This window comes from Balaenoptera borealis (genome assembly GCF_965194805.1).
Source record: "Balaenoptera borealis genome assembly, chromosome: 6".
NCBI classification, from domain to species: Eukaryota; Metazoa; Chordata; class Mammalia; order Artiodactyla; family Balaenopteridae; genus Balaenoptera; species Balaenoptera borealis.
Window position 1 is genome coordinate 58,896,378 of NC_138863.1, and position 16,592 is coordinate 58,912,969.

The 16,592-nt window shown below is 33.5% G+C and overlaps 1 protein-coding gene across 10 annotated transcripts in view; it reads right to left on the bottom strand.

Annotated features, from left to right (window-relative positions):
* Positions 1-16,592, bottom strand: part of SCRN3 (secernin 3) — a gene marked incomplete at its 5' end in the record, with an annotated part of 35,214 nt that overhangs the window by 6,523 nt on the left and 12,099 nt on the right. For 8 of the 10 annotated variants that reach the window (XM_082397718.1, XM_082397719.1, XM_082397716.1 and 5 more), the window contains one exon: positions 285-447. The exons of the other annotated variants lie outside the window; for them this stretch is intronic. In XM_082397718.1, the coding sequence (XP_082253844.1) occupies positions 285-447 (163 nt within the window). The remainder of the gene's footprint in view (positions 1-284; positions 448-16,592) is intronic. 10 annotated transcript variants of the gene reach the window in all.

The window sequence follows — 16,592 nt, forward strand, 5'->3', positions numbered from 1 at the left end:
GTGCTCCACAACAAGAGAAGCCACCACAATGAGAAGCCCGCGCACCGCAACGAAGAGTAGCCCCCGCTCGCTGCAACTAGAGAAAGCCCACGTGCAGCAACGAAGACCCAACGCAGCCAAAAATTAATTAATTAATTAATTAATTTTAAAAAAAAAGAAAATGCATTCAAAAATTATTGTGGTATTTGTGCAACAAAAATTTAGCCCGACAAAATCATCACCAAACTAATGACTCTACCCTACCCCTGACCCCCTGTTTGGTTTATAGCATTTTGTGACTTTACCTCTCAGGATCAGGAGTCCCTGTAAAGAAGTGGATGCAAGGAACGTTGGAGTCTTGAGGTAAAATAGAAACCATGCTTGCAGTGGTCAGGAATTCTCCCTCCATATTAATGCCACTTGGTTTATCTCGGAGAATTTCCATCATTGTTTCAAAAGTTATATTTCCTAGGGAAATGAATTTTAAGACCATCAAATACATATGCATTTGCAGGTTGGTATCCTGCAATTATGAACTGCTTTCTCTATTGATAATACATAATATGAGACACTGGTCTAGGTATAAATTAAGTAAGATTGACTATAAGCAAATCTTGTATCATAACTGTTAGACTCACTACACTGTCACAAGGAAGATTTTTTTTTAATATAAAATATACAAAATCTCAAAACATTATAACAGGTTAAATCTGTTATTTCCTAAGAAGAAGAAATCAATAATGCAAAATACACTCAATCTCACTGTCGTTCCAAAATTTTTTAAGAGGTATGTAGTTAACAATTAACTAATGACATCAATAACTATTATCTGAGTCTATCCATTCTGGGAACCAAATATTAAGAGAATATTGTGCTTAGTTTCCAATATTATACAAGATGTTCTTTACAAAATAACAAATTATTTTTCCTGTAATATAATTTCTATGCTGACATTAATACTCTTGTATGAAAGTGTGAATTGTAACCTGAGTGGGAATGAAGGAGGCAAAAGACATTATTGGCTAATGGAATTTGTATGTACATAGTTCCACTGGACTACTTTAAAAATTTAAATGTCCATCATGCGTGATGAAAATAAATGGCATTATATTCTGTTTTCTGCTTTCATAGGTAAAGTTTGATATTTTAAGGAGATTTTTTTGAGAAAAATAGAAGAAAATCTATCTCTTTAGCAAACACAACATGTCCATGGTTACAGAGAACCTCAGAATCCCATATTTGGAAGGAATTTCCACCAAAAAATTTTAAAAGCCAATCATGCCCTCAGACAGCTCTGTTTCTTTCTATATATATCCATAGTCAAAGATGTGATTTAGGATCTATCTCATGACAAGATGAATAATCTTACCCTTCCACAATGCAGTCCTCTAAAAGTAGCCAAAATATCTTCTTCTCACATGATAATAATTCTCTTCTCCAAAATTTATGACTCAATTCTCCCTGAATCACATTAGAACTCCTTCAAATTAAAACTTACTACTAAGCTTAACTGAAATAAACTTTTCCTCTCCATCTGTCTTTTGTCTGTATTGGTCCTATCTTTTGTTTATCTTGGTCCTATCTCTGCCATCAGATTATAAATTCCTGATCTTTTGTCTGTATTGGTCATATCTCTGCCATTAGATTACAAATTCTCTCAAGACAAGAATGGGATTTTCTCTGTTTAGTTCTCATTCATTCAACAAATATTTATTGAACACCTAGTAAATGCCAGGCACTGTCCTAGGCAATGGATAGATAGATAGACACAGACAGACAGACAGATATTGATAGATTTAGACATGGATATACAGCTCTGTGAATATAAAGAAATGAAAGTCCCCTGATCTAATTTCAATTGAGGTAACCACAGTTAACAATTCAAAAAGGATTTCTCCTGGGACTTCCCTGGTAAGACTCCACATTCCCAATGCAGGGGGCCCGGGTTCGATCCCTGGTCGGGGAACTAGATCCCACATGCATGCCACAACTAAGAGTCCGCATGCCACAACTAGGAGTCTGCATGCCGCAACTAAAAACAAAAGATCCCGCATGCCGCAACTAGGATCCACTGCAGCCTAAATAAATAAATAATAAATAAGTAATTTTTTTAAAAAAAAGATTTCTCCTGAAGAGTTTCAGAACAGGTCTGAAACCTTTTCTTTGAATAAATGCAAGAAATTCTCATTATCGGAAGAAAATTGGTACCAGAGAATAGCCACTTAAAGCAACATATTTAAAATAAGAATCAAAACTTCATGGTAAGTAGTGGAGGAAAAGGATTGACTGGGTCTTTAAAATGAAATTAAAATACAAAAATAAATTTATATAAGCTTATAGTTAACAAAACTTAGGTTAAAATTTTAATATGCTAATTCTTAGAACAAAGAATGAAACAAGTGTAATTTTTACAACAAAACGGTAAGAGAATTCAACTTTATTTGACTATTGCAGAATGATCATACAGATAATGATTGCAAAAATATATGAGGACTTCATCAAGTTTCTCAAGTCCCTCTCTTAATTCTTTTTTTTTTTACTGTATAATAATTTTATTTTTTTTCCTTTTTTAAAATTTTTTGGAGTATAGTTGATTTACAATGTTGTGTTAGTTTCAGGTGTACAGCAAAGTGAATCAGTTATACATATACCCACTTTTTTTTTTTTTTAGGTTCTTTTCCCATGTAAGCCATTACAGAGTATTGAGTCAAGATCCCTGTGCTATACAGCAGGTTATTATTAGTTATCTACGCTTAATTCTTTAATATTCAAATCATTTTCTTTTGAAGCACTTTGTTGTGTTACTGCTCTCAGTTTTTCTTCAATTGTCAATAGGTCTAACTCTCTGTCCATTTTTTATTTGCCAATGGCTTTGTATGTGACCTAATCAGTTATCTAATGTTAATTTCATGGGCTTCTGGAAATCTTGCATCTTTTGTAAGACTTTCAGTTTGTATTTTATTTGTATTGTGTTAATAATCATTAAGAGACATCAACAAAAATATTGACGCAAAGAAGAGGAAGGATAGTGTTAAGTTGGGAAAGATGTTTGAATGAGGACTAATTTTATAAATAGATGGTTAATCAGTGATTATCTTTATGTTTGAGACTACCTTTGCTTCCTTATGCAACCCTTGTAACTTTGGGGCATCAGACTGAAAATTCAGATAAAATGGACATCCCTCCTACCATCCATCACAACTTGCTGCAATCTTTGCTTCATTAACCAGCTGATATATGACTAAAACGAGGTCATTTTTTAAAGTACCTACATCTCCCCAATTTTCTTATATGACCTCCTAATTTTTTATGCTTGTACAAAGTTTATATTCCCCAAAGTATAATTCTACAAGAAAATTAAAATAGAATCACTAACATATAATTACTTACCGGAAAAACCAAAGAGAACAGATTTTAAAACTACGAAAACAAAAGACTGTCAATGAGGTGTCCCATTAAATAAGTAAAAACACTCAACAGCTTTCTTATAGATCAAAATCAACCAATTAACAAACATAATAGAAAAATATTCCATTCACATTACCAGTAAAAAAATATTAAATATCCAGAAAAAAACTTAAAAGTCAAGTGGAAATCAGTAATCTAAGCTTCCACCTTAACAAACTAGAAAAAGAAGAGCAAAATAAGCTCAATGCAAGCAGAAGGAAGAAATAATAAAGATAAAAGCAGAAATCAATGAAATTGAAAGCAGAAAACAGAAAAGTCAATGAAACAAAAAGTGGTTCTTTGAAAAGATCAATAAAATTGACAAAACTCGGGGCTTCCCTGGTGGCACAGTGGTTGAGAATCTGCCCGCCAATGCAGGGGACACGGGTTCGAGCCCTGGTCTGGGAAGATCCCACATGCCACGGAGCAACTGGGCCCGTGAGCCACAACTACTGAGTCTGCGCGTCTGGAGCCTGTGCTCCGCAACAAGAGAGGCCTCGACAGTGAGAGGCCCGCGCACCATGATGAAGAGTGGCCCCCGCTTGCCGCAACTAGAGAAAGCCCTCGCGCAGAAACGAAGACCCAACACAGCCAAAACTAAATTAATTAATTTTTTAAAAAATTGACAAAACTCTAGCTAGACTGACAGAAAAAGAGACACAAATTACAAAATTACCAATATCAGAAATGAAACAGGGGTATCATGACAGACCCTGCAGACATTAAAAGCATGATAAGGGAATACTATGAACAACTCTATACCCATAAATTAACAACTTAGAAGAAATGGACCAATTATTTGAAAAGCACATATTACCAAAACTCACTCAATATGAAATAGATAATTTGACTAGCCCTATATATCTTAAAGAAATTGACTTTGAAACTTCCAGAAATCTCCAGGCCCAGATGTTTCACTGGAGAATTCTGTCAAACATTTGAGGAAGAATTAACTCCAAATCTACACAATCTCTTCCAGAAAATAAAAAAGGAGGGAACATGTCCTGACTCATTTAATGAGGCAAATATTACCCTTATACCAAAACCAAACAAAGACAGTACAAACAAACCAACACAGACCAATATCTCTCATGAATACAGATGCAAAAACCCTCAACAAAATATTAGCAAATAGAACCCAACAATATATAAAAAGAATTATATACCATGACCAAGCTGGGTTTTTTCCCCAGGATACAAGGCTTGTTCAATATTAGAAAATCAATGTAATCTATCATATCAACAGGCTAAAGAAAAAAGAGAATCATATCAACTGATACAGAAAACGCATTTGACAAACCTCAGTATCTATTCATGATAAAAACTCTCAGCAAACAAGGAATAGTGGAAAACTACCTTAACTTGATAAAGTTGACAAAGTACATCTACAAAAAGCTACAGCTAATACTATACTTAATGGTAAATGACTAAATGCTTTCCCCCTAAGACTGGGAACAAGGCAAGGATGTCTGCTCTCACCATTCTTATTCAGTATAACATTTGAAGTCCTAGCCAGCACAATAAGGCAAGAAAAGGAAATAAAAAGCATACAGATTGGAAAGGAAGAACTAAACTGTCCCTATTTGCAGATGGCATGATAGTCTATACATAAAAATCCCAAGGAGTCTAACCAAAAAAAAACCAAAAACAAAAAAACAAACAAAAAAACAAACCTCCTAGAACCAGTAAATTCATTTAGCAAAGTCACAGAATACAAGATCAACATACAAAAAAGTAATGAAAACAATCTGAAATTTTGAAAAGTTCTTATTAAGAAACAATTTGTTTAGGCTCTATAGAAGAGAACTAGAGACTGTTTTCTCGTTTAGGTTGAGACTGCAAATTTTGTAGGTCCAACTTCACTTATAGAGTCTATTCTAAAGAAGTAATTTTGAAATGCAGACAAACTTAATAAATAAGATGTTCACATGATTTACAGTGGTAAAAGGGAAACAACCAAATAGTGAACAATACCATTTGTGTCCTCCCCTCCACCAGTTACTATGTTCCAGAAGGTCACAGACTGTATCATGTCTGCCACTATGTGGCCCCATGCCTAGCACAGAGCAAGTGTTTATAAAAGATTTCTTTAACAACAACAAAAAATGTCAATATGGAAAACCTAGACAAATAAAATTATAAAAGTCTATTTAGAACAGAAAAGAAAAATTCAATAAACGGACAACCATATCTTGTTCTTGACTAGGAAGGCAATATTATTAGATGTGAATTCTCCCCTAAAATAATCTATAGTTTTGATTCAAATCCAATCAAACCTCAAAAAGATTCTTTGGGGAGAAGCTGGAAAAATGATTGTAAAATTAACCTTGAAAAATGAACAGTCAAGGATTGTCAGGAAAATTCTGAAAAAGCAGAATAATGAGGAGGTATTTGTCCTACCACATTAAAAAAAAAACCTGTAAATTCATTCATATTGTCCTTTGGCTCATAAAGCAAGTATTGAGCACTTATTATGTATACTTACACTGTTCTAAATGAAACTGGACAAATACAGTAATCTAATTTACACTTGGGTTTACTTAGGAATTTAATATTTGATAAAGTTGGTTGGCATTTCAAATCAACAGAAAAGATAATTCATTTAAAATACGGTGTTGAGATCACTGGGTAATCATTTGAGAAGTGAGAAAAAAAAAGCTGTAATCCTAATTCATATTTTATTTTAGAATAATTCCAGAAGAATTATAAATTTTAAAAATAAAACTATAAATATAAGATGTAGATAACCATTTCTGGTACAGTGAAATGGCCATTCTAAAAGCATGACATCAATGCTAGAAACTATGTAAGAGCAATTCCACATGGGACAGAATCAACCATTTTATTATTACTTTTCTATTTATGCCAGCTATTCTTTTTCCCTTTTTATCCTTTCTTGCCCTCTTTTGAATTTTCCAAGTATTTATTATTCTATTTCTCCCGTTAATTACTTATATATTCTTTTATTATTTTATTAGTTTCTCTTGACTTACTACAGTCTGCCTTAAATTAGTTCTTCACCACTTAGTTAATGCAAGGACCTTGTAACACTTTAACTCCAATTACTGCCTCCTGTTTTTAGTGCTATTCTCATATATTTAATTCTACTGTGTTCATCTGGGTCTTCTGAGAAGCAGATGCCACAACATGAGATTAAATGTACAAGGATGTTATGAGGGAAAATGCCTATGCGAGAAAATGGGGAGGAAGCTGGACTGCAACAGAAGTCCGAACCTGGCTTTACTAGAGAGGGAAGAAAGGTTGGGTGAAAGTGACCTAGACTGCCATGCCACCTAAGGAAAGCTTTGCAAGGCCATCAAGGAGTCTTTGACCCAGAGTCAGCCATCAGAGGAGTCCAATGACCCCAGGAATGGGCCTGCCTTAGTCTCCCTGCTGCTTTCAGTCATTGGCCAGGAGCAGCCTGTGGGAAGCACAACCTTGGTACTACATGAATTCAATGCACAACAGAATTTGAGCACTGCAGCTATGGCCATTGGTCATAAAATTATTATTATTTTAAAAAGACAATATTCATTTAGTTTCATGCACGTATTTACTGTTTCTGTTGCTCTTCATTCACTCCTGCTTACCTCGCCTCTATCAAAGATCATTTTTCCTGCCTGAAGAATGACCCTTAGTATTCCTTTTAATGCCAATTGGCTAGTGACAAATTTTCTCAATTTTATTTTTGGAGGATATTTTCAGTGGGTATAGAATTCTAAATTGGTAGTCATTATTTTTCTCCATCACTTTACAGATGTCATCTTATAGTCTTCCAGATTCTTTCCCTTCTTTTGAAAAGTTATCTGTCAGTCTTATAGTTGTTCCTTTGAAGATAATATATATTTTCCCTCTGACTGCATTTAAGATTTTCTGTTTATTTTCCCCCTTCAGCAATCTCACTACAATGTGCCCAGGTGTGGTTTCCTTTTATTTATTCTTGGGATTTGCAGAGCTTCTTGAAGCTGTGGCTTGATGACTTTTATTAGTTTGGAAAAATTCTTGGCCAGTATCTCTTCAAATCTTGCTTTTGCCCCTCCATATTCTCTCTCTCCTTTCCTATTGGGACTCCAACTACATATATATGAGACCTTTTCAATGAGTCCTATATGGCTCTCACACTCTTGTCTATATTTTCCAAACTCTTATCTCTGTTTCAATCAGGGAACTTTCTACTGATCTTCCAGTTCACTAATTTTTTTCTTCTGCTATGTCTAATCTGTTGTTAAACTAATCTATTGAATTCTTAATTTCAGTTATTATAAATTTACAGTTCTATTAATTCCATTTGGTTCTCTTTTATAGATTTCAGTTCTCTGATGAAATTCTCCATCTTTTTGTCTAATTTTCTTGAACATGTAAAACATACTAATTTTAAAGTCCATATCTGATAAAACTAATTTGGGGATAACCAGTGGGTCAGTTTCTACTATCTGCTTTCTCTTGATTTTCAATCATTTGATCCTATTTCTTGGCATGTCTGATAATTTTTTATTGAACGTTGGACACTATAGATTAAAATCTGTAGAGGTACTGCATGATATTTTCCTCCACAGAGTATTTAATTTTCTTCTGGCAAACAGATGGAATACAGGTAGATTACCTACTGATCCAGCTGAGACTGGTCTATTCTGTTTGTTCTTATTCCTAAAGTGTAGCCTTTCTGGGGTTTCAACTGAAAGCCTGGAGTATTTCCCAGGCCCCTTCTTCTTGGTTGTTCATCAAATCCAATTTTTGTCCCTAAGGTCTTGTGGGACTGCCAAAATCTCTACTTAAGTTTTTAAGCTCTTGGTAACTACTCATCCTACAGAGTCTCATCCTACATATGCACTGCTTAGAAGTCAGCAACTGCTTTAAGGAGAAATTGTGGCATAGAAGGTCAGACTCTTCTCAGAGTGCACATAGCCTTTTCCCAATCTCCTGGATCTAGGCCCCTCATGTCCTAATTGTTTTGGGTGTTCACCATGCCTTCAAACAGTGGGCTTTATTTTCCCAGCTTTTAGTTATTCTTGGGGAGAGGTTAGTCTAGTACTAGTTACTCCTTGTTAACCAAAAGCAAATATTCAGCTTTGTGCTTTTAACCACTCCAATTTTATGCCTCCAATTTATTAAATACATCAGTCTCTTTTTACCCTCAAGTAGTATCAATTTCTGAATAACAGTAATGAATGTGGTAGACGCATACTGTAACAAGTACAGTTTAAAAAATAACACAAAACATATAGTTCCTGTCAGCGGATAAGATATCTTCAGATACTTTGTACGGAAATGTTTAATTACTTCATTAAAATTAGTTCTAAAGAAACAAGTAACTTTCATTTAACATAATTGGTTGACCACAGGTATGTTTTTCCTCTCTCCCCAAACCCTACTATAATGACAGCAAAGGAATAAAAAATGAAATTACTCACAAAGACAAAGAAAGCATGAAGAGCAAGAATTTCCCCCCATCCCCATGATATATGGGAATAATTAAAAGAAAAAAAGGTTACATCAAGTCTGCACCCAAATTGTGATTTTTGTGACATTTCAAATTAAAATAAAATTGATTTCCATATAAGACAGTCTAATGTTCCACCCTCAGTTAATCACGCAAACTTCCAACTGTTTTATGTTAATAGCAAATTTTCACTTTCTCCATAATATAGCTATGACTTCAAATTCAAGAAAAATAATGTATAGATAACTTGTTACAGAAGCAATATCTTTGTTAGTTTTGGAAAAATGCAGGAAGAAAAAAAAGGATATACCTGAAAACAACCCTTAATATTAAAACTAAACAATAAAGCAAAAGCCATCCACACCTATCTATCACACACATAGCTTCTGCACCTAGTGAGATTTTAGAATGATTCACATATAAATTCCTGTAAATGGCAAGTTTTAACGAAAACAGTGTCAGAACCATAACACTGCAGTAACACAGGTATTACGAAAATGTTTTCTGTAGTCAAAACCTACAATTCTCAAAATGAAAGAAGGATTTACATGATCACTTGAGTAGGATAGCTATAAGTAATCCACTAGCAAGCATTGAATAAGTACTGAGACTGCAGTGGCAGGGTTCACTACAATGAATGCAAAACACAGGGTACAATTTCACTGCAATTTAAACTAGTTATTTAAAATACAAGAGTGAATATAGATACAATTTGCATATACATGCAGCACAGTTAATAGCTATCAGGTAGGAATACTTGTAAAGAAGAGAGGTAGGCTCTTCCATCTAGAAAACTCATAGGAAGAATTAGCCATAATGTACTAGTAGACAATTTTCTATAAAAGTACTGGAAAGACATTTATTCTTTTGGCAAAGCACAGAAAGTTGGATGAACTATACTTCATACTTAGGGGAAAAATAAGTTTCATGTCAGATTCATCTATTACTATAATATTTTATGCATTTCAAATCTATAATTCAGTTATTTTATAGTTAAATATAACAGAATTAATTATTATGATACAGTGGCTAATTAATTTATAATTATTTCTATTTTTTTCTTCCTTTCGTCCAATCACCCTAAACCTTATGATTCTTGACATTTTCCTCTCCACCTTAATTATGTGTTGTTATTCTTCATTTTTTAAGAATACTTGCTAATTTTATGTCCTAAGCCTTTAGGTTTATTGCCAGAAGAAAAGCAATCATACAACATCATACATACATCAATCATACATCATCATACAACAGTGATCTTTGTTAAACTATCTGCAAATTACAATTTAATTCAATTCAACTAATAATCCTTTGTTAATTTAACAAAAAAAAGAAACTTATTAAGCACACACACACTAGTGCAAGACACTGAACTAGGTGCTAAGAGAAATATAAGGACAAATGAGAGTCCATTTTTTTCAGTTTCATACAGGAGATAAATGAAGAGCACAAACACAACTTCCTCATTTGTAAAATGAAGATAATACCTACTTCACATGGTTACTTAAAGAAAATAATGTAATCACTTAGCACAGTGTCTAGCCTTTGATACACTTTTTCAATAAATAGGAGTAGGTGTTGCTGCAACCAGTACTGTCTCTACTTTTACAATAACAGTAAGCCTAAAATCAAAATCCTTAGAATAACATATTTTAGCATTTTCTACATATGTATCTATATGAAAAAAGATAGTTTAAATAACCTACTTACAAAATGGCAAACTAATATTAAGAAACTGTATAGGAAACTTTTCAAATGATGACATTCTTCTGGAAATTAAAATATAAGATATTAAATACTTTGAAAACAATGATGTTAAGGCATTCTAAAAACATTCTGTCACAAACTTTTTTCTGCTATACATATAATTAATTTGTTTAATGAATACCTGAGAAGCAAGTATCAATCACTGACTTATCTATCTCTGAGTAGTTGCTTTTTGATTGATTTATAGAACCATTTTATCCTTCAAGTGAAGGAAGATAAATCAGTCACAGAGTTTTATTAGTGGAAAGACCCTTTTAGCATTTATCTGCCACCCAATAATCTTCTAAATAAAAGTTATTTTTCTGGAATTATTTGGAGGCGAATAGATAAAGGTACATTACTAGTAATTTTTTAAGAGTTAGTAGTAACCAAATATAAAAATGGGGAAAAGATATATTAGGAGCAGGAAAGTTATTTAAAAATTATAAATTTTCAATAAACATAAGAATATGGTTAACCTCACTAATAGAAATATATTTTAAAGTAATAATATGCCAATTTTGCCTAAAAATTTAACAAGATGGAACAAAAACAATATCCTATATTGGTAAATATATTAGAAAATGGGCACTCAAATATTGCTGGTGGAAATTTAAATTGACGCAACTTTCCTAGTGGTCATTTTGGCAATGAGTTTCAAAAGCCTTAAAACGTGCACATGCTTTGACCCCACATTCTACTTGTAGGAAATTATTCTAGGAAAATAATCATGGATGTGAAAATAAAGAAGCTATAAGCATACTGTATAATTTTCAGTGGTAGAAAACTAAAAACAACCTAAGTAACAGAGAATTTGTTAACTAAATCAATCAATCATACAATCAATCTTTACTATATAATGATAAAATACAACCACATGGAAATAAATAATATACCAAAATAATAGAATACTATGCATCTGTTAAAAATGAGAAAGCTCTATATATATTAAAATAGAATGATCTACATTATATATTGGTAACTAGAGAAAACCTATGTGCAGAAGAGTGTGTATGGCATGCTACCATTTCTGTAAAAAGGAGAACAAGAATACCTATACATATTTGTTTCATTAAGCATACATCATCTCTGAAGGCATATACAAGGAAATGCCTGTAGGAAAAAGGACTGAACAGGGGCATGTTAGAAGGGAGAGGCTTCACTGTATACTCTTGTATACCTCTGAATTGTGAATCATGTGAATATATTTATTTTTATAAGTAAAAGAATGTCATAGAATATTAAATGACATGGGAAGGAGTTCTGCTTTCATTTAGGCTGAGTAAGCTTCTATCATACTAACCCTCCCTCAGATAACTATAAACTTGGGACAAAATACACTAAGGCTCTTTACTGTGAGCAAAAGCAGGAAAATTCTGGAGGAGAGGTGACACTTGGAAGATGGGATGAAGCACAGAGTAAATTTCCCATTTTTGTTACAGCTTTAGCCTGAGGGAAGGCCATGGTCAATGCCGTGCAATGTGGCACAGGTAGTTATAGAAAACCTTGGTCTTTCTGGCCTGAAGAACCAGAGGCCAACTACCGGTACTAGAAGGTGAAGGGAGAATCGCAGAAAGGAGAGAGTTACAGAGAGGAACCCCCAAATTCTTTGTAAAAAAAAAAAAAAAAACTCTGCCCAAATCTCCATCTGTTTCATGAATCAGCATATGTGGGGGAGAATGATAGCAGCTCAGCTAAAGATAAAAGAACAAAACTGGAATTTGAGCTGCTGACCAGGAGACAGACTTTGCAGACAGAACACAACCAATTCAACTGCTAAATCAAAAGTTATTGATATTTCTTCCTAGGTGAGTTTTGGTGATTGGTGGATTTCAAGGAATTGGTTCATTTCCTCTAAGTTACTGAACACACTTAGAGCTGTTTATAGTGTTTCCCTATTATCCTCCTAATGTCTATGGGGTCTATAATAATATCTGTATTCCCGACATGTAACTTGTGTTTTCTTCCTTTTTTTTTTTTTTCTTTGTGGAGCTGAGTGTTTTAATTTATTAATCTTTTCAAAGAACCAGCTTTTAATTTGATCCATTTTCTCCACTGTTTTGTTGTTTTCAATTTTACTGATTTCTGCACTTTATTATTTCTTTCTTTTCTTTGCTTGGGATTTTTTTTTCTTTTCTTTCTTTCTTTTCTTTTTTTTTTTTTTTTTTTGGCTTATTAAGGTGAAAGTTTACATTGTTGATTTGAGACCTTTCTTATTCTCTAATTTAAGCACTTAATGCTTTAAATTTTCCTGTAAACACTACTTTTGCTGCATGCTATAAATTTTGGTATATTCATTTTCATTTCATTCCACTCAAAATATTTTCTAATTTCCCTTGAGACTTCTTTTTTGACCCATACATTTAAAGTGTCTTGTGTGGACTTCCCTGGTGGCACAGTGGTTAAGAATCTGCCTGCCAATGCAGGGGACACGGGTTCGAGTCCTGGTCTGGGAAGATCCCACATGCCGTGGAGCAACTAAGCCTGTGCGCCACAACTATTGAGCCTGTGCTCTAGAGCCTGTGAGCCACAACTACTGAAGCCCATGCGCCTAGAGCCCGTGCTCCACAACAAGAGAAGCCACCGCAATGAGAAGCCCACGCACTGCAACCAAGAGTAGCCCCCGCTTGCCGCAACTAGAGGAAGCCCGTGCGCAGCAATGAAGACCCAACGCATCCAAAAATAAATAATAAATTTTTAAAAAATAAAGAAAAAAAAAATAAAGTATGTTGTGTGATTTCCAAGTATTGGGGATTTTCCAGATATCCTTATGTAACTGATTTCAAATATAATTTTATTATTGTCAAAGACTTAACTTAATGTCTCTTTTTAAGATTTGTTTTATGATCCAGGATATGGTCAACTTAGTGTATGTTCCATGTGCACTTGAAAAGAATGTGCATTCCACTGTTGCTGGGTGGAGAATTCTATAATCATCAGTTAGATCCAGTGGTTGATATACTGTTCAATTCTTTCATATCCTTGCTGATTTTCTGTCCACTGGCTCTTCCCATTACTGAGAGAGAAGCATTGCAGTCTCCACCTATAATTGTGGAACTGTCTACTTCTCCTTTCAGTTCTGTTAGTTCTTACTTCATATATTTTGAAGATTTGTTGTTAGGTTCATATACATTTACCATGGAGAAAATAATAACCCTGAAATGACCCTTTTTTGATTATGTGATATGTCTCTCCCTGGTAATGTACCTTGCTCAAAAGTCTACTTCATCTAATATTTATATAGCCAACCCAGCTGTCTTTTGATCAGTGTTTACATGCTATAACTTCTCCCATTCTTTTACCTTCACCTACTTAAAGTGAGTCACTCATACACAGCATATAGCTGAGTCGTGGTTTGTTTTTTTTTTTTACTTCAGTCTGACACACTTCATCTTTTAATTGGTATGTTTAGACCATTTAACAATTAATGTAATTATAGATATGTTGAACTTTAGATCTACAATATATTGTTTTAGGTTCGATGCTTCTATTTTTATTCTTCCATTTCCCCTTTCCTGCCTTCTTTTTGAATATTTTCTTAGTATTCCATTTTAATTCATGTGTTGGGTTTTTTTTTTACTGTATCTTATTACATAGCTTTTTAAATATTGCTCTAAGGTTACAATATATGTAATTAAATTATCTGTTTACTAGAATCAATATTTTACAGCTCTAAGTACAATGTAGAAACCTTAACACCATATGTACTCCCCTCTTTATACTGTGATTATCATGTGTATTATAGGAAATGTAATTTTGGCTTATAACTGTTAGACATATTTTTAAGGTCCTAAGAGGAGAAACATGGTATTATATTTACCCCAATATTTACCATTTCTGTGGCTCTTCCTTCATCCCTGAAGTTCCATGTTTCGCTGTGCTATCACTTCCCTTCTATCTAAAAAAATTCCTTTAGCATTTCTTTTATAGCAGGAATACTGGCAACAAAGTCTCTTAGTTTTCCCACATCAGGATGTTTTTATTTCACCTTCATTCCTGAAGAATATTTTGTCTAGATACAGAATTCTTTTCTTTCAGAGCTTTAAAAATGTTGTTTCACTGCCTTTAGGCATCTATGGTTTATAATGAAAAACACACAGAAATCATTTTTTACCTATATATAATGTGTTATTTTTCTTTAGGTGCTTTTAAGGCTTTTTGTCTTTGGTTTTCAGCAGTTTGTGCATTTAGGCATGGATTTCTTTTCATTTATCTTGTTTGAGGTTTGCTAACTTTCCTGAATCTGTACATTTAAGTCTTTTGCCATTTTGAGAAGTTTTCAACCATTATTTATGTACAAACTTTTCTGCATCACACTCTTCTCTCCTTCTAAGACTCTATGATTCTAGATGTTTAGGTATTATCCCACAGTCCCTAAGGCTCTGTTCTGTTTCTTTGTTTCAATCTTTTTTCCCTGTGTTCATATTAGATAATTTCTACTGATCTATCTTCAAATTCACTGATACTTTCCTCTGTCATATCCATTCTGCTATTGAGCCCATCAGAGGAATTTTTTACTTTGGTTACTGTGTTTTTCAATTATAAAATTTCCATTCAGTTCTTTTTTATAGCTTCTATTTCTCTGCTGAGATGTTCTACTTTCCCATTCATATTGGGAGTGTTCACACTTAAAATAGCTGCTTTAAAGTCTTCATCTGAATGACACAAATGAACCTATCTACGAAACAGAAACAGACTCATGGACATAGAGAACAGACTTGTGGTTGTCAAGGGGGAGAAGGTTGGGGGAGAGATGGAATAGGAGGTTGGGGTTAGCAGATGTAAGCTATTATACATAGAATGGATAAACAACTAGGTCCTACTATATAGCACAGAGAACTATATTCAATATCCTATGATAACCCATAATGGAAAAGAATACAAAAAAGAATATATATATATATTGATATATATATACGTTTAACTGAATCACTTTGCTGTACAGCAGAAATTAACACAACATTGTAAATCAACTATACTTCAATCAAAAAAAAATAACTGAATAAAGTCTTCATTTGATAATCCCAACATCTAGACCATCTTGTGGTTGGTATCTATTGTCCTTTCCCTTCCAAGTTGTTGAGATTTTCCTGGTTTTCATATATTGGGTAATTTTGGATTGTATCATTTAGATTATAACATTATGTTGTGAGATTTTGGGCCCACTTTCTGTCCACACCCAGTGCATAGTTCCAGGAATCATACTGTTTGAAACCAGGCCAAGTGATATGGAAGGAAAAAAACCATGAAACTCACTGCTGGATGAATTCATACTTTGGGTTCTGGTTTCTTTCTCCTATTTCCTGTTCCTTTTTACATTTAAAGGTCCTCAGATAACTGTTCCATACAATATTTCCAGGCTTTTGGTTATATTCAGAAAAAGAGATAGAGTTTACTTACAGCATCTTATCTGGAACCAGAACCAGCCTACATTAAATGTTAATGAACTATAGTTTCTAAGTAAAAGGCAAAACTTATCAGAATGGTTAAAAAAAAAGATTAAACCAAATTTTTTTTTAAAAGAAATGTGCTTTAAATATAAAGATACAGATAGTTTGAAAGCAAATGGATAGGTGAGTATATGTCATATAAACAGTAAACAGAAAGCTGGGCTAAAGTTGACTTCAAGACAAACAGTATTAACAGTGAGAAATAATATTTCATGAAGAAAAGGGCCAATTCACCAGAAAGACAAAACAATTATAAATGTGTATGCACCTAATAACAGAGCTTTAATATATATTAAGAAAAACTGACAGAATTAAAGGGAGAAACAGACAATTCCATAAACATAATTGGAGATTTTCACACTCCTCTCTTAGTAATATATACAACAAGAAAAAAAAATCATTGAAGATGTAGATGATCACAGTAACCATCTTGACCTAATTGATATTTATAAAACTCTATACCTAACAAGTGCAAGGTGCATATTTTGTACACCAAAATAGATCATATGCCAGGCCATAAAATAAGTCTCAGT